This window comes from Theropithecus gelada, chromosome X (genome assembly GCF_003255815.1).
Source record: "Theropithecus gelada isolate Dixy chromosome X, Tgel_1.0, whole genome shotgun sequence".
NCBI classification, from domain to species: Eukaryota; Metazoa; Chordata; class Mammalia; order Primates; family Cercopithecidae; genus Theropithecus; species Theropithecus gelada.
Window position 1 is genome coordinate 109181730 of NC_037689.1, and position 25399 is coordinate 109207128.

The 25399-nt window shown below is 40.5% G+C and overlaps 1 protein-coding gene across 1 annotated transcript in view; it reads right to left on the reverse strand.

Annotated features, from left to right (window-relative positions):
* The window catches only part of CAPN6 (calpain 6), a 26263-nt gene extending 6215 nt beyond the window's left edge, over positions 1-20048 (reverse strand). The window contains exons 1-8 of the mRNA XM_025372433.1: positions 19740-20048; positions 13170-13349; positions 3900-4031; positions 2616-2824; positions 1915-2107; positions 1167-1360; positions 824-901; positions 532-718 (exon numbers count right to left, since the gene is read on the reverse strand). Coding sequence (XP_025228218.1) covers positions 532-718; positions 824-901; positions 1167-1360; positions 1915-2107; positions 2616-2824; positions 3900-4031; positions 13170-13334 — 1158 coding nt within the window. The 5' untranslated portion in view covers positions 13335-13349; positions 19740-20048. The remainder of the gene's footprint in view (positions 1-531; positions 719-823; positions 902-1166; positions 1361-1914; positions 2108-2615; positions 2825-3899; positions 4032-13169; positions 13350-19739) is intronic.
* Positions 20049-25399: the final 5351 nt, after the last annotated feature.

Sequence of the window (25399 nt, forward strand, 5' to 3'; positions counted from 1 at the left end):
AAACAAGAAATGGGGAAAGGATTCCCTATTTAATAAATGGTGCTGGGAAAATTGGCTAGCCATAAGTAGAAAGCTGAAACTGGATCCTTTCCTTACTCCTTATACGAAAATTAATTCAAGATGGATTAGAGACTTAAATGTTAGACCTAATACCATAAAAATCCTAGAGGAAAATCTAGGTAGTACCATTCAGGACATAGGCATGGGCAAAGACTTCATGTCTAAAACACCAAAAGCAACGGCAGCAAAAGCCAAAATTGACAAATGGGATCTCATTAAACTAAAGAGCTTCTGCACAGCAAAAGATTCAGATTTGATAATGCTGTCAAAGTCTGTCTCTGCAAAAAGGCATAGTCTGCTGTGATTTACAAGCACCTGAGACAATCCCTAGGGATCCTGGTTAATGAATATTACACGATAACTGCAAATGGAAGACTTGATGCTACAGAAATACTCCAGAGATGACCAAAGCAAGATCTGAGTTCCTATTGACTGGATAACTTTGAGGCAAATAAAGTAATTGACTCAAACCTGGGGATTCTGCAGGAAGGTATCACGGTTGTTATAGCAGCCTCCTGAGCGGTTCATCAGGGGATCATCATCCACAGTCCAGCATCCCAACACCGATTCCAGCTCCTTTCGGCCAAAAATAGGGTTGTTCACATTGCGGCAGACATTCAGTTTGTGAAAGTTGCGGCAAAAGTCCTCCAAGCTCATCCTGAATGGAAGGAGCACAGGAAAAAGATAAAGATGGTATTTAATACTTAACACTGTAGTTCCATGTGGAAGCCGCAATTCCCTTAGTGCAGAAACCGCTCCTCACCAAAACTCTCCATCATCAGACATAACAAGCCCCAAGTTTTTGCGATCTCCTGCAGTCAGTTGCTGCCACTCTTCAGAACTGAAAGCAAATAGAAAGAAAGAAAAAAAAAGATAAACCATTATGTTTGCCATTGACTTCTTGTAGTAAGCAGGATGCCAGAGAAACAGAATGCATGAGAATCAGTCCTGCTTTATTTCATCTGTGGCTGGGTCACAGACCCCATGCCTGACAAGAGCCCACAGATGTCACTGAGCACTGAGAGCACACTAGCAGTCTGGAGGGATGGGTCTGGGAGAACTACAGGGCTTTGGAGATGTAGCTGTGAAAGTGGAATGCAACTCACATTTCACTCCAGGGGCCACTCCATTCCTGTCTTCCCAAGGGGTTTCTCAGGCGAATCATATACAGCTTCTCAGCACTGAAGACTTCCACAAGTCTCTCTCCAAGACGAATTTTGCGAATATCAGTCATGGTGTAGGTATGGCCCTTCAGCAGCCCCCAATCAGTTTCAACTTCTTGTTCCTCCTGATTGGGAGACTGAGAGCAAAGAAAGATATATAAAGGCACAGAAACTGGGAGACCCAGTCCTGATCCCCCTTCTTCATTAATTGGCTTAACCCAGTAGGATTGAAGCTAGTTCTCACACAGATGGAAATTTCATCCTGACACCCAACTTGAAACAAAAGCAGTAGAGATAAAGAATGTAATATAACAACTCAAACAAGTCAGATTCAGACTATCCACTGTAGTACATTAATATGAACTGACAAAATTTGATGGGGCAGATTCATTTATTGAACAAGCAGCCATAACCTCAAGATCTAGAAGCAGAGACAGGAGGAATAATTTAGCAGAGGCTACTGACACCAGCCTGGATGCTGCATTGGTTCCACGTCGAATGACTGGTACAAAAGGATAAAAAATTAAAACACCTCAACTTCTACACCAGGACAAAATGTGTATCTTAGCTTTCCAAGTACCATTAATAGTTTTTCATGGGTCTTTGGGTTAAGGGCGATTTTCCCTACTAAATTTTGTAGTCTCTTCTGCCAGGAATAAGTATACAGTGGTTGTTTTTCATAAGTACAAACCTCAATGGAACAGCAGATCAGACCGCCTTTGGTAAATGTTTTGTACAGTTCTCCGAATAGCTTGTACTTCTCTTCAACAAGCTCAGTGTATCTTCCTTTCTGCATGTCAACAGTTTCAGCCAATGTGCCCGTGAAGTCCACAATAATATCAGTGATGGTCAAACCATCCAGGGCCTCATAACAGCCTAGCAGCCTGAGGGCAAGTATGCAAGGTTATCTTTGTAAAATTGTTTTTCCAGGTCAAGAACATAATACTCTAAAGAATCAGAACATTCCCTGCCTAGACTCTATCAGATGGCTTTTCTCTAGGTATGAAATGAGATATTTTTTGAAATTATATTCAGAAATTTCTAGGCTTAGGCTATGTTGATCAAGGACAGTCTATGCAAAAACTTCTTTCTATGGGGAGATATTAGATAAAGAAAAAAAGAAGTGATAATGCCATGTGATCTGCAGATAGCAGCAGGAAAGGATACCTGGGAGCAGGTAAGAGTTTAAATGGAGACAAGAACCTCTGATTTCTCTCTCATCTAAGATTTCTGACTGCCAGGCCCAAGTGCAAAACAATGCCTTAGTTCTGACTGACATCTTACCCAACTTAAACTCCAGGGTTGGGCTTGGAGAGAATGAGCTCCCAAAGACAAATGCGGCTTTCCTTTCCTCATATACCCTGACAGCAGACTAGTCAATCCCCTCCTTACTTTGCATAAGCTTTTTCCAGCAGAGCATTCCAAAACTCATTCATGGAGGTGGAAAAAGAGAAGACCAGATCTCCATTAATGGTGGGCAACAAGTCATCAATCACCACTTCAGTCCATTCTCCAAAATGCCAGAAACGAAAGCGAAATATCCCAGCATATTTATCTGTTTTTTGAGGGTCCCACTCCTGTTCCTTATGGTTAGGAATTGTCTGGAAATGCAAGAACATTTAATCAAGTGTTATTCACCAGACCACATCCAGAAACTGAGATGAAAATTTACTCCTGGCAAATCCACATGACAACAGGAAGCAAGCCACATACACCTGGTTTGAGTCTGGATTGGAAAATCCTAGGTATAGCATTTTACCCACAACTTCTGCTTCCTCAGATCAGTTTGGTTGAGGATGATATCACCACACCTGTCTAAATGCACACAGGAGAACACAGTGTGGCTGGGACAACCAGTCAGTGGTTAAATGCTTTCCACAAATAATCTATAAACTAGATGTTAAGAAGCGGAATACATAAACATATTCATGATTGCATGTTTAAAATGCAAGGCATTCTAAAAAGCAAAACCAATCAAAATCAAGGCCCATTGTAGTTTGTTTTTTAAATATCCATTCTAGAGATTTTATATCAATTCTATTGAATATGGATTTAATTTGCATTTTGAATAAAATCATGTTTAGGAATTTTTTTTATATAACAGCTACACATTAATATTCTACAATTATTTTTTTGAGGAAAATGTTTTAACTTTGTCCCAAGTCAAGTTAATACTTCATTGCCTTGAACTCTACCTGAATGCTAAAGGAATTTTTGTACTATTAATAATTTATTAGAACCTTTTCAAAGTCCTACTTCTGTCTTTCTCACCTTTTCTGTTATTAATATGTATTAGTGACTCCCTGGTTTCTACTGACTTTATATCCCAGTAGGTACAGATAATGTAATATGCAGAGATACTGAGTCAATGCACGGCAAATGATAACCAAAGATTTCAATGAGCATATATGACAAAGCAAGTAGAGTAAAACGTTAATGGTAGAATCTAGGTGGGTATATGAATGTTCACTATAAAATTCTTTCAACTTTTCTGTGTTTGCAAAACTTCTTATAATGAAAACTTCTTATAATGAAATGGAGGGAAGTCACCTAGTTAATACCTCTGCTTTCAAGAAATACAACAATCTAAGAAAGTTATGAGCTGATTTTTTCCTAAAGTTATTAAAGAAGACAAGAAAGTGGAAACTGAATGAGGTCCCACAGGAGGGATAATACCTTTGTCCAATGAGACTCCTGAACAGCCAAACAGGAAAATGCAGAAACCATTGGCTTGTGCCCCAGTCTCCCTTGGGTCAGCTGGTGGTTGCTAATGTTGCCCACAATCAGACGGGGGTCATCACAGATGTCCTATGAATATAATAATTGGTTATATGAGAGTCTGGGAAGAGTTTCGCAAGAGTCACTGTGAGCTGAACTAGGCAGGACAGCCTTCATAGAGAAGATAAGGTTAGAGTTGAAAAATGAGTAGGCTTTCCATAAGTGGGTTGAAGGGAAGGCTGAGGGGATTATAAGGAAAACCAAAAAACAGTTGATCATCTTGCCCCATGTTTGGAAGTGGCAGGAGAAATGAAAGGAGGGGGTGTGACGAGATTGGGTGCCATGCGGTGGTGAGGGCTCTTAGACATAGCTATCATTGGGGTTTGGGAGAGTTTTCACCACAGCAGTGACCTTTCAAAAAAAAATAATAACTAGGAATTAGTACATTACATTCTGATCCTATTTTGCCAGGATGAGATTTTCTGAAGCACCTGTGTTTGGAAGGGAGGTTGTATTAAAGAGACAAGGTCTAATGAAGGTTAACATTAATTCTTCTCCTTCTCTAGGAAAATCAGTTAGGAGATCTTATAGGAAGCCCTTTTCTAACATAAAGCAAAAGCAACAGTGGTCTCCATAGCAACCAGATTTTTCTACATTTTTGGATGAATATAGATGACAGCAGCATTAATAGCAAGTGGTAATAAACCACTCACAGGAACACTTCAACCGGCCCTCTTTCCCAGTGAAGGTCCTGAGAGAATCTGGGCAGAGTGGGGGCAGTATTTGTTTGGAATGTATGCATGTATCTTCCCTCCAACATATTAACTGTGCCTTTCCCCTGGGAGTAATACAATTATAACACAAAGTGATAGGGCACAGTAGAGTCATTTTCAAAGCATAATTCATGTCTAAAGGAAGAATCCCCATAATTCTCCTGATCATAGTCAGAATAGGATTCACAGTGGTGTTAACACTGGAGTTGACTAGAATTAGGCAGTTGGACAAGAGAGGGGTACAGTGGCATAACAGGTAGAGAGAAAGGCATGGGCAAAGGCATTGTGGCATACATGACACTGCATAGTTGAAGACATAATTGGGTGACTCAGAGTACCAGCATTTGCAGAGTTCAAAGGCAGGAAATACCAATGCATTCTTGACTAGATCGAGAAAGCTTCACGAGGAGGCCATTGGCCGGTACCTTGACATTCTGCTTACGCAGAAGAAATAAATCCTTGTCTCAAATGGAATCTAGACATATATCCTTTTAAAAAGTATTAGAGGCAGCTATATTTTTCTGGTCCTCAAATCTCTTTTTTTAATGGCCATAATTCTCCTTGATGAAGGGTCTGGTCTACAGAATGAAACATTCCATATATTCTTTAAAAACCAAAATAACTCTGGAAAGAAATAGGCAGGCATTCTGGGCAAAGACAAGTCCAAGTTGGAGATTAATTGGGCATCCCTCTGCCAAAAGGAGATGGCTAGATGGGTTGTCAGCTTTGGATTCTCAGGTCTTTTTTTTTTTAGATGCATGCCTGGTAGCTCACAACTACTTTTTGTTTTAGGAGAATTTTCTATCTTAAAAAATGTTTTTTATGAGTTGCAAACTGCATTTGTTTTCACTTGTTGAACATAGAGCAGGTATGTTGGGTGAGTCAAACCCTGATGTTCTTTTTCCTCTCATTGTTTTTTGCCTTTTCTAAAATGAAACTAAGCACAGTTTTTCCTCCCCAGGTCAGGTGTTTTCATTTTATTTGGAGCAAGATGTCAAAGTATAAAATAATTTCTTTGACCTAGATAATACATATCATAGTTTCCTAACATGGAAAAACAATAAAGTGAACACTGATATATGAAAAAGTGTGCTTTTAGACTAGTAAGACAAATTATTTACTAGTTTTATGTAGAGTTGTTAGCGGTTGGAGATACACTATGGTGTCTTGAATTTCTATAACATTTTCATTTCACAATAGGTATCTAGGCTTAGCCAACACTTTTGGCATGTCAACTTCTATTGAAGACATAAAGGGTCACATAAGTGAGCAAAAAGACATATAAACAGAATTCAAATTGAGGAATGGTGTAATTATTCTCTTGTAGACCCAAGATGGATATGATTATTATATATTATATGTGTGTGTCTATGTATATATATGTATGTACATATATATATTAAAAGCTGTGTCAAATTCATGAGAGAATGTAAGTTTGGGACCCCCCTGCCCCCCACACCATGTTCCATTTCCTCTTATAAACTGGTCCATTCTCCAGGTATGCTTTACCCCTCTTCATACATGATGGCTATTTAACAATAGATTTAAAACATGACAAGTTAACAGTCATAGAATGTCAAAACTGGAATGAATTTTGGAGACTATCTAGTAAAGCTTATTTTTCACATGAGGAAGCAAGCTCAGAGAGGGGCAATAACTTGCTACTCTGATCATCTAGCTAGTCAGCAGGAGACCTAGGCCTAAAGTTTTTTTATTTTTCAGAACCACATATGGCTAGAGAATAAAACTCAAGACCTCAGTCATCCATCCCTGTGCCTTTAGGCTCAACAATAGCCACCACATAAAGGATGATATTGTGCAATTCCTCAGGGACAGAGATGCTACCACCTCTTTCAGTCATTCATCCCAATGTTTTATGCCTCTGCTTAAAACCTACCTAAACACTCTTCACTCTCTTGGAAAACTTACTTACCTCTTAGCTTTTGGTTCCAGGATAAAGATCACTAATAGGTGTTAGTCTGCTCATTTAAATTCACTAAATATGAATCAATCTCTTACTATATGTAAACATCGTGATATGAAACCTGGGAAACAAATCCTTTATTAAGCCATATCTTCTGTCTCTTTAAGGAAGTGAGGCATTAAAAGACTAGAAAGTAGCCAAGGATTTAGAAAGGGTAAATGGTAATAAGCCAATGCAAATCCAGCAGCCAAACAGACTATTTGGTGACAAATTTGAAAACAACAAAATGACTGGTTGTTGACTTCTTCCCTAGTTTTGGACACACGGGTATCTTCCTGTTGGGGTTAAGGATGTAAGACTTGAGAAATTTTTCTGTAACTCAAAGCTGAGATGCAGAGTGCAGATGGGACATTTCAGCTTGAGCCATGCTGGAGAGGTAGGAATGGGGTTGGAGGAGAGGTCACAGCACACATATTCACAATATTTGGGTGGCTTAGGAGAGAGGAGGGATGCTGAGCCCTTAATGGTTCCCAGCTGTGTTGGCACAGTTGAAGTGATCCTTGAACTGGGCTGTTTGTCACGGCAAAATGATTTCTTAGGAAGAAACACACAACTAGGAAGTTAGTACCAAGAGTAAAGCTGAAATGGTCCCCACATGACCCCGCCTCTGAGCCAAAACCTTCCATTAAGCAAAGCAGCTTCTCTAGGAAGTATGTTCTCTTAGCTTAGTCTTAAGGGACTTCTCATTGTCCTTACTTCATCCTCCTTCCCAGAGACCTCTGAGCGGGAGGGGGCATACAGTTACAAGTCCTGTAGCCCTGCACAAGGCACTCTATGTGACTCCCTTTGCACCTACCACATCCAAATTCAGCATTTTTTTTTTACACAGGTGAAATTTACTGACAATAAACATGGAGGTCCAGGGTAAACCACAGGAACCACAGTAAAATGAAAAGTTGCCCAGAAAACCAGCAGCCAGAAGAGTGGAAACACTTTTGACCAAGTGCTACGTGCAATCTAGCAGTAGTGAGGGGGTACGAGTGTGGACACCTACAAGTGAGGCCAGCCCTGTGGTAGGTACATTATGAATAAGTCCAGGGTCTGAATAGTCCCAGAAGGCTCAGGGGCTAATTTGCACACAACTGCTACTCAGGAACGGAGGGTTTTGTGAGCTAGTCCAAGTAGCTGTTATCTTACTTACAAAATTGAACCATCCCCCAAATGGAGCATTTATGGGTGGACTTAGGCTCGAGGACCAATGTTGCACTAGCCTCTCAAGGAGTCCACTTTTCCTAATGGGGAGTTTCAATTCTGCATGAAGATTTGGTTATCAGTAAAATATTCTCTTCCTTCCTAACCCATCCAAGGAAAACTCAATATGGAGAATAGAATAGGATCTTAGGCCCAACTTCCACCTCCAAACTAGGCCACCAATCACTATGTAATCATTTTCTCACTTAACCTTCAGAATTCTGCTGGGAGACTCAAGGCATAGATCCCAAACTCCTTTTTGGGGAACAATTTGTATATCTATGCAATGGAATACTGTTCAGCAATAAGATGGAATAAACTGATACGTGCTACAACGTGGGTGACTCTTGAAAACATTATGCTAAGAAAAAGAAGCCAGTTACTTTCATGATTCCATTTTAAGTGAAATGTACAGAATAGGCAGTTCTGGATAGAAACCAAAAGTACATTAGTGGTTGGCTGCAGCAGGGAGTGGGGGTAGGGTGGAGGGATTACTTCTTTCAAATGTGCACAAGGGATCTTATTGAAGTGATGCAACTCTTCTACAACTGGGTTGTGGTAATGTTTGCACAACTTTAAATTTATTAAAAATCATTGCTTTGTACACTTAAAACAGGTGAGTTTCACAATATATAAATTGCACTTCGAGAAAGCTGTTAAAGTTTGTTAATGCATAATTTAAAATAAATAGGACAGTTGGAGAGAAAGACTATGGGCCTATTCAACTCTCTTCAATTGTGTAAACAGTGGAAAACACTTAGGACTACTCACAAGGGGTGATATAGTCTCTGGGAAGAAAAGGAAATTCTTGAACAGACTAGGCCAAAACTACTATACCGAGATATTGCATTCAGCTGGTGATTGGAAATTTCTATTAGCACAGAGGGAAAAGTGTTTCTTTTTTTTACAGTTCCCTCACATGCCATCTATCACCCAAGCCTGTATATTCTGCTTTTAATGTCTCCCCTCATCTGCCTTTCCCTTCCATTTCTACTACCATAATTTTAATCCAGAGCCTCATCACCCTCCCACTCTCAACCAGACAATGTAGTAAAATGGCCCCAGGGGAATGTATTCTTGAAAGGAAGACTAGGCAACAGCAATGGTAGCAAGGTTGAACTTAAAACTTGACAAGAGAGCTGACAGATCTTGTGCAGGAGTCCTTTTTTCCTCCACAGTTGACAGTGCAAATTCCCATGAGGCTTTACTCCTTTTTAGTCAGGGATTAGATGTGTCTGATTTTAAGACACTATTGTAGGTAGATATGAGTCAGTAAGGAAAAAAGCCAGAGGTGGGTAGGAGGGGAGAGTGGCTGGAGGGAGCTGGAGAAGAGATTTTCTGTGGGAATTTGGCAGGCAGATTTCAGCCTAAAAATCCAACCGGCAGTCTTATGATCACACTGTAACTCAGTATAAGTTAGATCTTATAATTTATGAAGACTATATATGTTGAGCTCCAGGAGGATAGAAAAGTCCTGGAGCACATGGTCTCAGGCAATATACCTGTGTACTCAGAAAGCTAGGACAACAGCTGAGGCCAATGGACAGCTGGATAAATTAAGAACTTTCCTCTGGAGGGCATGGGCAGATGATATGGCATTGAACAATTGCAAAACACTCAGAATTCCTGCCATCTGAAGAGGCTCTTTAAAACACAGCAAAGAAGTGGCAAGTGGGAGGAGGGGAACTCAATCCTGCCCGAGAATAGGAGGGTGGCCCAGGCTGGAAAGGGGCGGAGCTTGACTGGAGTCAGTCTGTTAAACTATCAGTGGTGTTTGCAGGCATGGAGGATTATGAAGGCAAAAGCCTTCAACACGAGAAAGGAAAAAGACAGAAAATATGAGGTTAATCGTGTTGCTTCCATTTTGGAGACTTCAGAAAAGAGCCCCAGTTAAGTGTGCAGCTACATGGCATGCCAAAGGACAAGATGTCTGTAAATTTCACTGCAAACCAGGATCTCAACCTTGCCAATGAGGCGGGGGAGGCCAACGACTCATCTGGTCTTCCTGAGCCAATTCAGAGAGGCCCAGCTCTGTCTCTCAGCTTTCCTGATGGGAGGCCAGAGAACTTTGACGTGGTTCTTGACCACAGGCTTGGCCTCCACTCTGGCTGGGAAGGAATCCACAGCTTTTCGAGGAGGCTCAGATGGTGGTCCAGAACCTTGTTTTTTTCTCCTACTCCCCACAAGAGGCCCCTTCCCCGACCATTCCAATCTATGGTAAACTCCCCTTCTTCAAAAATTCTACATGATTTACTGTCCATGCGCCTGAAAATAGCATTTCATACATCCAACATTCATTTCTTTTTTAACTCTTTGATAGCTCAATATCCATCTCCCCAACTAGAATGGGAGTGCCTCACCACAGGCCATGTCTGTGTCTTGCACCAAGGCTGGCATAGAGTAGGTGTTCAGTAAATATTTCTCTAGTGACCCTCCCTGTGGGCTTAATAAGACTAAGCAAACACCATGCTCTCAAACAGGAGAGTGTGGAACAATTAATGAAAGTGTGGCATCAACACAGTGAAGAGGAATGTGAGAACTGACTGGAGGGAAGCTACTTATTTTGGTAAAAACAGGAGACACAAAACAACTAACTCTATATCCCTGATATGACAGCAGGATAGAGTGAAAACTCATGCAGGCTTTGCAGTCAAACCCGGATGAAAATCCTAGCTTGTTAGCAGTCTGACCCTGAGCAAATACTTACCTTCTCTTAAAGACACAGTTTCTTTCTATATAAAGATATATAATGGGCATGTATCTGCTGGTATTTTTTAAACTTGGAAAACAGAATTGCATCAAAGTAACTTTTAACATGCCTACTTTGCTAAGCCTTGGTAAATAAGGGTGAAATAAAATAATGTACCTCAAACACAGTATCTGGCCCATAGTAGGCATGTCGTGACTGTTGATTCTTTTTCCTACCCATCCCCACTGTTCAGCCTCTCTCTCTGATTTTCTCTCACTTTAGAAGGGGTATTGTTTGCTTTAGAGGCAAAATGCAATGGTTGTTAAGACTTTTTCCTTCCCTGCTAATCCATCTAGGATTCAATCCACAGAATTTGGAGGATGAAGGCAAAGGACAATGGGCTGAGCCAAGACAGAGGGGGAAGGATGTGTCTAAAGACAGCCAGTACAGGAAACACTGTCTGCTTGGTGCACATCTGGGGAATGGCTTCATGTTGGCTTGCAATTTTGCTGCCCACCGGATTCCCTCCCACCTCCTCCACCTCACCCCTACCTATCATCCCTTTTCTCTTCTGTGTCTTCAACCTCTTCTTCTTTACCATCTACTTCTTAGCCTATAAATATGTTCAAGTCTGTCCTATTTCAGAAAGACACCTACCCGGTACACCTCTCTTAATTTCCTGCTTCGTTTTTAGCTACTTTTGCCGTATTGACATCTTTTCCTTCATATCCAAGCATCAGAAAAGAGGCATGCCCCTCATTTATCACCATGCATTCATAAGAGTGGATCCCAGAAAATGTATCTCTATTTTCTCTATGTATTTTTGCAAAATAAAAAAAAAAAAAAGCCTGTCTGCATACCAAAGTATTGGTTAGTGAATTCTGCTCATTTCCTAGATTTTTCTTGCAGGTCAGCTAAGTGATCCGCTGGAATGTCAATAACTGCAGACACAGAAAGGCAGGAGGAGTGTAATTTTCCTTCAGACAGAGCGAGCTTCTCCCAGTCTCATACTTTCAATGGTTGTCATTCTTTATAGGCAAAAACTAAGAGATGTTCTTTGAGTTGCGTAGAAAACAAGTCTTGATGTAACCGGTGTATCTTGACACCACATGGTAGCAACGTGCATAAACTGAAGTAGCTCTTGGCATAACTCCATTTAGGAATTTAAGCTGTGGAAATTACAACTAAAAGTGATAGTTGGTAAAAGGGTTACCTGAAGGAGCAAACATTGAGATGATGCCTGAGATGGTTCCATAATAGCACACAGAAAGGAACCTCATTAAATAGGACCTGAATGTCTTCAGGATATTATGAAGGTCTAAGAACTTGCATTTCACAATGCCTATATACCTCATCACCTACATTGAGAAGGAGCTTAGGTACAATATCCTTCTATCCAGTTATACCCTTTAGATATAGCAAGGTTGCAATTTATTCTCCAGACTCCATCATCCTATTGTTTTATACATTGAGCTCCTGCTCATGTAGGGCTAGTGAAAGGATTCTGAAACTTGCTTTAGAGACACAACATACAGATGATGCACAGAGAACCACAACAGCTATTAATAGTTACTACTAATAGGTGGTGAAAGACCTACAATTCTACTTGAAGCCCACTTGTCCAGTTGTGGGATGATACAGGTGACAGTGTCCATAGAGCAGCAAAGAACCCTTCTCGCCCCCATGAAAAATTCATCTTTTCCTTTTAAAATTCATCTCATTTATGCTCACTGTATAAGGAGTTTTTCTTCTCACTGGCCTAAAATTACGTTTAAATTGTTATGATAGGTAACTCAGTAAAGAGGCAAGAGCATAGCTGCTTTTTGAGTTACCATATTTACTCAAATGAACCTCCAAAAGAAAATAAGAATGGCATATCTCTCTCTTTTTTGTACAGAAATATTCATAGCATCTTTATATGTAACAGTAAAAAATACTAGAACCAACTCCAATGCCCTTTAGTAGGTGAGTAGATGAACAAATTTTGGCATATCCATATCATAAATTACTACTCACCAGTAAAAACAAAACAACTATTGATACACAGAACACCTTGATTGGATCTTAGATTAATTTGCTTAAGGTTAAATAGCTAATCTCAAAAAGGTACAGCATATCTTTTTTTGTTGTGTTTTCTAAGTAAATCTGCCAAAATTTGACTAAAATTCAGGACTCCAAGCTAGAGCCAGGAGCGCAGATCCACGGAACTTTCATTATAAAGTTTTCTTTATGTGAGGTGATGAATACGTTAACTTGATTATGGTAATTATTTCACAATGTATACATATATCAAAACATCACATTGAACACCATAACATACAAAATGTTTATTTGTTAATTATATTTTAATAAAGCTGAAGAAAGAGAGAGGAAAGAAAGAAAGAAAGAAGAAAGAAAGAAAAAGAAAGAAAGAGAGAAAGAAAGAGAGAGAGAAAGAAAGAATGAAAGAAAGAAAGAAAGAGTAAGAAAGAAAGAAAGAAAGTTAACTTCTAAATTGGTCTACACAGTAGACCTTGTAAATGAAACAGTGGATCAAGTAGAGGTATGATGAAGGAGGTCAAGGAGAGAGAACGTGTAAAATAGAGAGTTACCTGGGGACGTTTCCACACCACCTTTCCAGGAAGCAGTCGGTTATAGAAAAGAGAATCATTCTCAGGCAGAAATGTTGGATCACAGAAAAGTCTACTGTCTTTGACGCATTCCTGCTTCAGTTCCTGGTATTTCTGGTTTTTGAAGAGCTTCAGAGGAGGACCCATAGTGTTGAACTATGCCTAGAATGAGGAAAATTGTTGTTTTTGAAGGAAGAATTTCTCAGGTCTTTTAAGGGTTACCTGAGATTAGACAAACAGCCGTCATCCCAGCGACTTCTTCCCAGAGCTAGGCACTTCTAGTTTGGATTTAAAGGAAACATCACCATTTTCAAAGAAATAAGGTTCCACACTCAGCAACTAATTAGTATGGGGCCTTGGGTAGGGCACCTAACCATTTTGGCTCTCAGTTTCTTTATTTGTCAAATGGGGCAATATGGGTCTTAATCTTATTGGGAAAAAAATCAATAATAAAAGTGAAGATTGTGAGTTAAATGTGATTCATTATAATTTAAAGAGAAGTCTTCCATTTACACCAGCAGGAAGTAGTTCAAGGCAAAGTACAACTTGAAGATAAGGGAAAAAATCATTTTACTATAGTCAGAATAAGTTGGTTCCCTGGAGAGTCACGCACTTTGTGCGTGAGGGGAAAAGCAGCCTCTTTCCATTCCAGCAAGTCTTTTTACACAATTTCTTCCGTCTTGTCATTTAGAGAGCTTTGCATTTTTTATTATTGGCCAGGCAGACTACTGCAAGAAACGGCTCAGCAGATGGCCTCCAAAGCCAAGGAAAGATAGAAAGATTGTATGGTCTTTCTTCTTAAAAGTCTAATGTATTATCCTTTGCCAGTGATAAAAGGCAGATTCTGAAATTCAATTACGCTAATTTGATGGGCTATAGATTGTTATCCCACGGCAATACACCCTTGCTTCCTTTTCTTTAAAAAAAGGAGGAAAAACAAAAACCTCACATGGCTAAACAGAGAATTCATATAGTGGTTCTTCAAGCAATGTCTATCAGAGTGCCCCACACTCAAGTGCTCTTAACAACTGGTTTTTAGGAAGATAATTTGAAAGGCAAATTTGATTTTCAATAGCCTTGGGGTGATAATAGGGTTTTCAGTGCTTTTTCTTGATTCACAAAGATAGATTTGTAATGATTTTAATGATCCTCTCCTGGCATTCAACAGTAAATAAGAACGAGATTGTGAAATTTACATCGTGTCAACTATTTCAAAATGTATTTTAGAAATAACTGTCTATATTCTATAATCACAGGAGGGTTGAAACAAAAATAAACCTGAGTAAGTTTCAGAATGTCTGCTAAAAAAATAAGGAGAATACGTTAGCACTTTAAGGAGTATCTGTGTGGTATGTCTGTGGGGCAGTCGCTATTTTATAAAAAGTGAAATATTGATCAGACCTCTCTACTAGTTCGTTTTATGTCCTTTCAGTATCACATTGAAATGCCTCACTGGTAAAGAAGTTTCCCCATTTGAAAACCATAACAATTTTTAATTTAAATGTTTGCAGTGTTATTACAATGTTATTTGCAATGTGTGTACAACAAACTTACCCTTTCTGTGAATCCAAGGAACAAGAAGCTGAGAATAACCACATTTTTTTTCCATAGCCTTATTTATTGGCAATTGCTTTTAAAATTGAGAGCTGTGGGGGCACTGCAAAACACTGATGTCGTTTTTTTCATCAGATTTGTCTGCTCACGTGTTTTAAATATTAAAGTGTACTTCATTGTATTTGAAAGCATGGATGGTATCAATAATAATTTTTAGTTATGCAGCATCAGAGCCAACCTGAATGTTTGCCCAGACTCCTATTTGAAGGCTGTCACAAATGGATCCCAATTTTCTTGTATGCTCAAACTTACAACCAACACTACTGCGCCTCTTGTTTTCCCTAGAAGGTTTGGTGAATTGCCAGAGCCTGGGGACTGTAAATGTGGAATAGCCTGGGGCAATTAGAATATTTAGTTTGCCAGAACCTCCTAGTCCTGGACATTCTGGATAAATGAGTATTTCCTGTTCTGCCTTCAAAGGTCTTCCTTACTACTCGGTCAAATGGCAAGGCAGGCAAGATCCTGCAAAAGGAATCCCTGTTATAAAGAGGGCCTGTGTACAGACAGAAGTAGTATAAATTGAAAGGAAAATCAGGTTTGATTTTTAAAGCCCGTGTGATCCCAGTAGACTCTCTCAGAGGCAGAATGTACAGCTTATATGGATAGTTTACAGCTTGACAGAATACCTTTTAGGTTGGGGTGCTTGTGTTCTGGAGACACACAGTAAATAAAGAAGAGCAGGCTATAAGTCTGACCTTCCACTACAGTACAACTGTAGTCCCAAGTCCTCTCGGACTTGCGGAGTAGAAGTGACCTTCATGTGGAGGTTGCAGTGAGCCGAGATTGTGCCATTGCACTCCAGCCTGGGAGACAGAGTGAGATTCCGTCTCAAAAAAAAAAAAAAAAAAAAAAAAAAAACATGACCCTTATTTCTGACCAGGCAACAGAACTGTGATCCATTTGGTTGTGCCTCAGTTTCCTCATCAGGAAAATGAGATTATCTGCCCTGCCCCCTCTTACACCATGGGTGTACCTAATGAGATGGTTGGTGTAAAAGTAGTTTTGAATAAGTAGAAAGTGATCCATAAATGTAAAATATACACTGAAGCCCTCTCATTGCCTAGCATTGAGCTGGGCACACAAATATTGTTCAGAAAATGTTTGTTGAACGGATAAATGTCTTATGTGGAGAATTAACGTTTGCATGGCAATTTCTTGTTTGAAATGTGTATTTTACATTTTAGTTCGGGTTCTCGTCATAGCAGTCATGCTTAATGAGATTATCTGTGCCCTTCATTTTGTATCTGCAGAAATGGCAGTTTAGAGAAGCAGTAGTTAGAAACTGGCAGAATTAACTCAAACCCAGGTTCTGTGCAATGCCAGATTCGGTGTGCAGCTTTCCATCACACCACACTGCTTCTTTTGGTCACTACCTTCTTAGAGAAAGGATTTTTTAGTTCAAATGAGGAAATCCTCCAAAGCAAACATGATACCAAACTTTGAGGCATTCTGCCTAGAATTTATTGCCATGGTAGATATTGAAAAGGTTCTTTATTTTCATGGTTTGATGATCATGGGAGAATCTGAACCCTTTACATCAGAGAGTTCATCATTTAAACATCAGAAAACTTTTGGAAACCCAGACATTTGTAAGTTGAGTTTGTCATAAACAACTTATTCTGTTGGAACGGATGAGTGCAGAGAAGGGAATGCTCCCTCCTTTCTGTTCTATTGCACCCGATGGCGATGGGGATGGGAGAGCCCTTACATTAAAGATCACATATTAGGAAAGTCGGTAGACAAGAAAAAAATTAGGGCTTTGAGTATAAACCCAGGGATTTGAGTATCAACCATGGAGAGCCTCTAGCTAACAAAGGCAATTTGTGGACATTTAAGAAGGGGGACCCTGTGGCCTGAGGGCTAGTGGTATGAGTGGTTGGGTGAGGCAGAGTGTGGGGCTTAGCACTGAGGTAATGGTCTTAAGCAATATTATTTTAATTCAGACCCACCACTTTGAGAAAGAATATGAGGACAACCGTGTCTGCCAAGGCAAAGGATAGAAGCGGGCCCAGAGTGCAGAAAGTTGAGAAATGCCAGGGGAAGTTGAGGGAGACTGCCACGTAGAATACAAGGCTGCAGTTTAAAGAGGGAGGTATTTTTTTTTCTACTCGCTGGACTGGAAAACTTGAGGAAGTTAGGCAAGTCGTGAAAGCAGAATCTCTTGCTTCTTAACCTGTGTATTAGCCTTAGAGTAAAAAGCATATTTTGCTCTAAAAATATCTGATAAAATACATCCTGTCTGCAGTTCACAAGCTGCTTTGGATTTAGGTGAGTGGGAGAAAACATGAGGGAACTTAATGGAGAGAGGGAGAGAGGGCATGGCTAAGGCATTGTTCCTGGCTAGTTTCTCCTTTTCCTCAGTTTCCTCCCTGTTCTGTACTTGGAGCCAAAATCGAGATCAAATCAATAAAAGTTTGCAGACAAATTTAATACTGAAGACCCAATTCTGCCCTGGCATGAGGTAGGCACCACTTTACCCACAATCCACATCCCTTATCCCCACACCTGGGGGTGATATGGTGAGAGAAAAGGGATTTGGATAGGAAAAAGTAATATAAATTCAACATCCACATGGTATACAGAGAACAGTGCTTTTTCATATGTACACAGGCAGTCATAGTTTACATATACGGGCACGCATTTAACCACGGGACTTATGTATGGCTGTTCAGATTCAAACTTCTAACTAGATATTCTGGGTCTAAAAAGGACCACAGAGATCCTCTGATCCAGCCCACTGCCTTATATAAGATGTACCTACTCTGCCCAGAGAGAAGAGTCTGTTCAAAGTCATTCAAAGGAAAAAAAAAAAAAGAGGACACAATTTTCTTTAATTCCATTGTTCAATAATTCTATCGAAAAATAAAAAGCAATTCAAAATGATAAAAAACAACACAGGTGGCTACAAGGTCCAGAAACAAATCCAAAATATCACCATTTAGTATACATAACATCTCAGTCCCTCAGTTTCCCCATAGCACAATGAGAATATGTTAGCTGTCCTGTCTACTTCAGAGTGTTATTGGGAGAATGTAACGAAATTATGTATGTGAACATACTCTTTAATTGTTAAAGATAAGGCTAAAGCAGGGCAGTAGTATTAGGAAGCACTTGTTTTTAGCAAGTTAAATTTCTTTTGTCTTTAGGGGAAACTGATGAAATTTGATCATGTGCTTTAAATAAGACATGCACCAACATTTAGAAGATTAATATAAAATCGCCCCTCCACCATTCTCTACACCTCCCTATTTCACCCCTCCTTTTTTGGCTGACTTGCTCTTTTGGCCGAATAAGCCCATCCTATATGTCTACTTTTCCAGCCTTTCAAGAATCAAATTCTGATTTTATAGAACGTTATGTTGGAAAGACTCTTAGAAATCACTTAGTACAACTTCTTTCTTTTGTTGTAAGGTAAAGGGTTATGTAGTGACAGAGCCCACACTAAAACTGGGACCTCTCAACTTTTTTTTTAACCACAATTTGCTGTAAGGTGGGGAGGAGGGCAAACCGGCAGACACAATATGTCAAGCAAGACATTGCTTTTAAAAATTCATTTTATCCTCTTCTCACAAGAATGCACTTAGAAGTTTTCTTTTTGAATTGCAAGTTGTCAGAAGGTGAGATGATTTCAAATCAAGGCTAATCAAAGAAACACTGTTTGGGGGTCACAAAGGGGCATTTTCTGCTTTTAATTTAGGAACTGAAAACTCCCAAGGATATGGAAAGCCTGCTTTTTAACCTATTCCTGACCATATAAGTGTTTAGACTTTTTCCCTAGACTGCTAGGGAGTCTAAGGACAAATAAAGAACATTATTTGAATACAAAGTATTCACACACACTCAGGCACACACATGCACATAAGCATGCTCACACACACACAAACTTCCAGAGGAATAAAAGAGTTAATTAGCAGTCCACAAAGAATTTTTTGTTTATTACTTCAGACTGTAAAGTGTTCTTACTTTCACAATAAAGATTAGCAAATGAGGCATTAGCTGAATTTCAATACACCATTAATACAAACCAGGATGCTTTATCCTGAAGCCAGAAGTAATTGTCAGGACAGCAGAATTTGTTGAGTTTTTCTATGTGCTTTTCAGCAAACTTACAGTTCCAAATCCTCAGAACCAATTGTTTCTATTGCAATGCACCGCTCCTTTTTCCCGTCCCCCACCCAAAGCCAGTTCTGACCAAGTGGTCCAGTGAAGACCCTAGAACAGTGTAGTTGGCCTGGGGGTGAAGGATGGAGCCCCATCTTCAAATCAAAGTTTAAACCAAAGCTGGAATCAGAAGGGAACAAAGCCAGGCCAGAGGCGGAAAATGGAATAGCCAAGATCAACCTGTCACCGGGGCAGGAAGACCACTGGCTGTGCAGACAGGGAGTTAAGATAGACTTGGCCACCACTTTCTCCTGTGCAACAGCGCACAGCCTGCTCACCCTCCTACCAGAGCTCACGGGCCTTTTGTATACAGTGTGGCTCCAAGATTTTGCCCGCATTTCAATAATTTGCCCACAGTTGTGGGTCAGCAGAAGCTAGAAGGAGGCCCTGAAAGGAGCCACACTTCTCCCCCTCAACACCATCCCCTGTGGTTTTTCCTCACTTACCAGGTATTTTGGGTAGCAGAAGGCAAGCACATACACGTGCATGCGTGTGTGCACACACACAAAACTGACCAGATATCCCCAGAAAAGTTTCATTGCCAGACAATCACAATCATCACCCCACACACCCCTCAAAATAACCAACCAAAAATTCCATTATTTTTGAAGTTCTCAAACTGCTATTAACAGGCACATATTTGATCCAGACAAGCCATAAAATATAGCTGTGGAGTTTGGTTAACTATAAAGTTGAAGTTTCTTCATCTTTCTTAGACGCTAAGTTATCCAGGAAATAAAACTCCAGGGTAAGTTTGTGAATTCCCTCTCTACTCACCTGAGTTATCCCAGGAGCCCTGCTGCGGTTGCTGCTGCTGCTGCTGCTGCTGCTGCTGCTGCTGCTGCTGCCGTTGCCGCTGCTGCTGTTAGCCAGGTAACCCCACTAAAAGTCTGTTCAGTCAGTGCGGCTGAACAAAGATTCTGGCTTTCTTAACCTGAAAACTATTTGGGCTGTACCAAGCTCTGCTCACAGGGGGAGGTGCCTCGCAGCAACTTCAGGAGGCTTTGCCCCGCCCAGCAGTCAGAAACTGATCCTGAGTCATGAGGAAAATCTGGAAAGTGCCTCTACCAGATGTGCAGACGGGATGCCCACTCCAGACCCACCCACCAGCAAACTGAAAAACTCAGGAAGCCACGTTTGAAAGCTCTTTCGGTTTCAAGGAGAAATAGGAATTTCAGCCAGGATTCTGATAGATTTCTTACTTTTCTGTCCCAGGGTTAATATCACAGACATGCACATTACTGGAGAGGGGACATGCAGAGAAAAATGGTGAAGTGTTGGCAAAGTTAATGTGGGCTAGGCTACAGACATGGCCCTGGTAGGCAGATCTGTGATAGTGATGAGGACTTCAGCAAGTGACTGTCAGTGAAAGAGCAGCTAATGGGGTGCAACGAAGAAAAGGTCACTTCGTGAAACAACAGGTAACATTTGGCCAAGGACAGAGAGAAGGGAGTGTTAAGAGGAAATTGAATGGAGTTTATTCCACAGCAGCTATAACAACCCTAATTTCTAGCAACCAGGCTATGGAGATTCTGCACAGCAGTGTTAGGTGAAAGGAGAGCAAATAATTGTTTTTGCTCTGAAAAGCCAAGCAAGACCCCTGTAAATACTGTACTACATCACAGTCAAAGTCCTGGTCCCTTCAACCTGAGACTTTCATTTGGACACAATTCCAGGAACATGATTCTCAAGTTGTTTTGTTTGTTTCATTTTCACAAACTGTAAAGACACTCATCGTCTCATTCCTCAGCTTTCCTGACCAGTGTACTGTTAACCCTTGAACCTGAAATTACTACCTTCTACCCCTACTCCTGCACCAACCCTCCTGCTGGCTAGTTGAAGATCTAAGAGATAAGTGGGGGTTGGAGATAACAGGTGAGCCACATAGAGCCCAACAAGGAAAGGAAGCATGTTCTGTCTCCACTCACTCAGCCCATACCAATGTTTTCATAAAACAGTTCTGAGCATTTCTATAACTCTGGTCTCTGAGATCTCCTTCTTGGCATTTCCTTACAACTCCCTCTGTACCTTCTATGCCAAGATGGAAGTTGAGCTAGAGGTAGGGCACAAGGAAACAGGGGCTCAGGAGAATTAGGCCTTTAAATATTGGCAACCAAATCAGCTAGACAGTGAGATATTCCTCAAGCAAATATCCCTGGTGTGGAATTTTGGTTTTAAAATCAAGGGAGGCTGTTTTGTCTGGGTTCATATTCTTTAGCCATCTTTTCCACCTTCATAATTATAAATCTAGCAGGGAATCACAGAACCTGGGAATTAGAAGGAACCTTAGAAGCCACATCTATCCTCTTGCTCAGTGCAGAAATATCCTCCTGACAGTCTGAAAAACCCATCCCTCTGCAAAACAGCTTATTCCATATTTGATCATTTCCTAACTGTTAAAAGGATCTTCCTTAGGTTGAGGAAAAATTAGCTTCACACAAACAATTTCTAATTCCTCTTTCACATGACAGCCCTCTAAAATATCTAGCATGGCACCCCAAGTCATTCATCCTCTGGGCTAAATATCCTCAGTTCTTTTAAACCATGCCTCAGAGGACATGGTTTCCAGACTTTTTGCCACTCTAGTTGTCTTTTGGGCATAAATCTACTCAGTGTGCAGCCCGTAGCTTAATCGAAATCCTCTGTTGTTTCTGGCATGAACTACTACTATGTACCTGATTCTAGGTTTGTGAAATTGACTTTAAATTTTACTTGGACGCTGGGCTTTGTATTCATTCTCAAAAACCATTGCCTTGTTTATTTCAATTTGTCTCCTTAAGATCTTTCTTTATCTTGAGCCTAATATACAAAATCATATTCTTCATAGTAATGTTTCTCAATCTTTTGTTATCATTATCACACTCCTAAAGAGTCTTTTTAGATATTTTTCCCAATCTCTCTCCATGAAATTTTAATACCACAGATATGCTGTTTATTTGCTGTATGTATATCTCTGTTTCATGTAAAATAGAAATTTTTTTCACTCTTCAAGAATCAATTTTTGCCCTCTTGGGAGCAATATCACCCCCGCTGAGAATGCATGATCTATATCAACGAATGTTTTATATGCATATTTGATCAGACTGATGAAAGTACTGAATGAGAGGGTCCAGGACAGAATACTGTAGCATAACCTTGAGTCCTCCCCTTTTGATAAGGTTGTTCAAACTTGAAACAATCCATATAACTCCTGCTACCACCCAGCTCCTACTTTTCCATCTTCTTCATGAAAATATCATAAGACTTTTTCAAATGTCGTGCTGAAATCCAGATACATTATTCTATGGTATACATTATGGTATCCCAGTGATCTATCCTTTTAGATACCCTTTTCAAAAAGGAAATGTACTTAGGCATTACTTGCTTTTAGTCATCCCATGCTTACCCCTAGTGATTTGGCTCCCTTTCTAAAGCCTCACAAATGATCTGCTTAACAGTGCATTCTATACTTTTGCCAAGGATAAATGCCATGCTCATTGGTCTTCAGTTTCCAGGATCTATATTTTGCACCCCACACCACTACCACCTACCTTCACTAAAAATTGGGATATTTCCCTGCCTCTTTGCACCCCTCATGTCTTCTTTTTGCCATAATTTCTCAAAGGTTACCAAGACTGGCTCTGTGATCACATCTACACATTCTCTCAGCAGCCTCAAATGTAATTTGTGTGGGCCTGGAAACTCATTGAAGGCAGCTAAGGACTCCCTTATTATCTCCTCATCTATCTTGGGCTTTAATTCTCTTTCCAGTTCAAAGATCATGCTCCTTGATGGAGAGGTTAATTAACATGCCCACGGCCACACACCTAGTAAATTGGCAGAGCTGAGATTTAAATTGGGCTCTGTTTGACTCTGAAGACTGGCTCTTAACCAGAATGCTATGTGATTTCAAACACCAAATGAGTGGTATGGCCCATGGGTGTTGTATGAGTTCCAAAATAGGAGAGAACTATTTTAATAAGAGTAATCAAGGCAGCCTTTATAAAAGAGGTGAAATTTGAACTGGATCTTAAATAATGAGTAGGATCCCAATATGAACCAAATAATGATGTGTGCATATGTAGGAATCAGGGAAGAGACTGAGGATGGCATCCCAGTCAGGGGAAATAACAAAGAATAATAAAGGATAAGAATTGCCACCTTGGTCTGCCTCATAGTCTACTTGGTGGATCATTATGAACCTGATCACAGATCAGGTACTCATTTTTAATGGGGGTTGGAGTCCCAGCATGATTCAACCCTACCACCATATTTTTACGAAGATACCACAAATGATCAAGAGATAGCCAGAGCGTTCCTGCCTTCCCTTAATAACTGTTTATTAAAGCTCTGATGCTTGCTACTTGTATATTCTTGGGCAAGGCACAGCCCTTCCAGTCCTTGGTTTCCTTCTCTATAAAATAGAAATAAAACAGGCCTATTTTAGAGGGTTGTTGTGAGGATTAAACGAGCTAATTAATACATATAAAGTACCTAGAGCAGTACCTGACATAGTACTGAGGCTCAACAAATGTTACTTGCTGTTATTGTTATCATTATGGTGATTTACTTATTCATTCAATAAGCATTTACTGAGCTCCTACTATATACCAGATACTATGCTAGTTGCTGGAGTTATAATGGCAGCCTATAATAAGAAACATGATCTCACCCTCAATAAGTTAAAAATCAGTCATGTGCTTGCTTTGTGGAAGTTTTCAGTCTGTACTACTATTTTGTTCCATTATCTGGGTAATGTGGCACATTTTACTTATCTTAAAAGGACCTCCTTTAAAAGCTTGGGATAGCGGTAAGGATGCTTTTGATATGGTAGCCTAGGATTTGTGGAGCAAGTTCGTGGCTGCTTTCTCCACGATGCTATAGCTTCTGGTTAATTCCATCTCAGCCCTCACCCAAGTCTTGGATTCTGATCTTTTGCTTCCTCCAGCCTCATTCCCAGCCCAATATTTTCCCCTATATTGGGCATTTTCCATCCCTAGATTGTAGAACTGAGTTCCCTGAGGGAGAAAAAAAGCCAGCTGCACCAAGTATGCCAAGTGGTTAGCAGGGGCGGGGGTTGCTGTACATTGGTGTAGTATGGCTCAGCCATGTGGGGTAGTGTCATTTGGTTTTGGCTAGCTAACTACAGTCCTTACCTTTTTTTAGCTTGAAATCCTCCGAGGCCAGTGAAAGTGTGAACAGAAGCCACGGAAGAGGATGGACTGTCAGCTTCCAAACCAAATAGCCTTGGGGTGGAGTTCAACCAAGACTTTGGGAGAGAGTAAGTTGGATATCTTCTCTGTTGGCCTGGTTAACACAAAAATATGCTTCGCTGGCTGTCAGCAGAACTTTTTATAAACAGGGGAAGCAACTCATTTGCCTTGTCAACAAAAGGGCTCTAGTTTCTCAATATTAGTCAAAGGAAACCTCTGTCCCTAGTAGTTGAAATAAATGGTTACAGTGGTTGCTGATCTTTGGCTGTATCAAATCCATACCCCTTTGCTTGGTCATCAAACCTCTTTCTCCACCAAAAGCTTGGTTTCACCACTACTTGGCACTAGTCTAGCTGGCCTTTGTGTTCCATTTCTTAGGGCTGGACAAAACTTTCAGAAACATAACCACCACTGGGCTGGTGCTAGAGTAGGAAACTCAGGGCTGGAAAAGGTTGGGTGGAGGGTAATACTTTAGATACAGATGTCATCCAAGTCTTAGGCATAAATTGTAGCTGAGAAAGGGTCAGCCCTAGAGAATTGAGCATAGGGTACCAGGTGAGAGTGGACAAGGCCACAGACAGAAGACAAGGCAAGAAGTCAGGAATTGAGGTGATCCAGAACTCACAGGTCAGGAAATGTTGTGTAATGTGGGATGGAGCCAAATAATGCAAGGCAACAGCTAAGAACAAAGCCACAGATCAGGTACTCATTTTTAATGGGGGTTGGATTCCCAGCATGATTCAACCCTACCACCATATTTTTACTCAAGATGTGTCCCTGGCTGTGACTGCTCTTTCTCACCCTTCCATCTACCCAGGTATTGCTTATCTTGCTACCCAGGTCTTACTACCCAGGTCTTGCTTCTCCAACCTTACTTTCTCCATGAAGCCTTCTCCCTCCCTGAGTGATCTGCACTCTTTCTGAATAATCATCTCACTTTGAGTCAGTATCATATCACACAGAGTTCTAGTTAATCATTCTTCAATGTTTCATGTGTGTGCTTGGATTTCTTCAGACTACAGACTCCTTGAGGACAGCAGCTCTAGCTTCCATACTTTTACACTCCCCACAGTGTGAAGCACAGACCCAGGCACCAAGTAAATGTGCAGTAAATACTTGGCAAGGAATTCCAGAGATATTCAGAATGGAAGTCAGTAGCAACTTAGCAAGAGACTTGAAATTAGCCTACCACACACGCGAGTGCATAGATGCGTGCGTGCTCACACACACACACGTGCTTAGAAA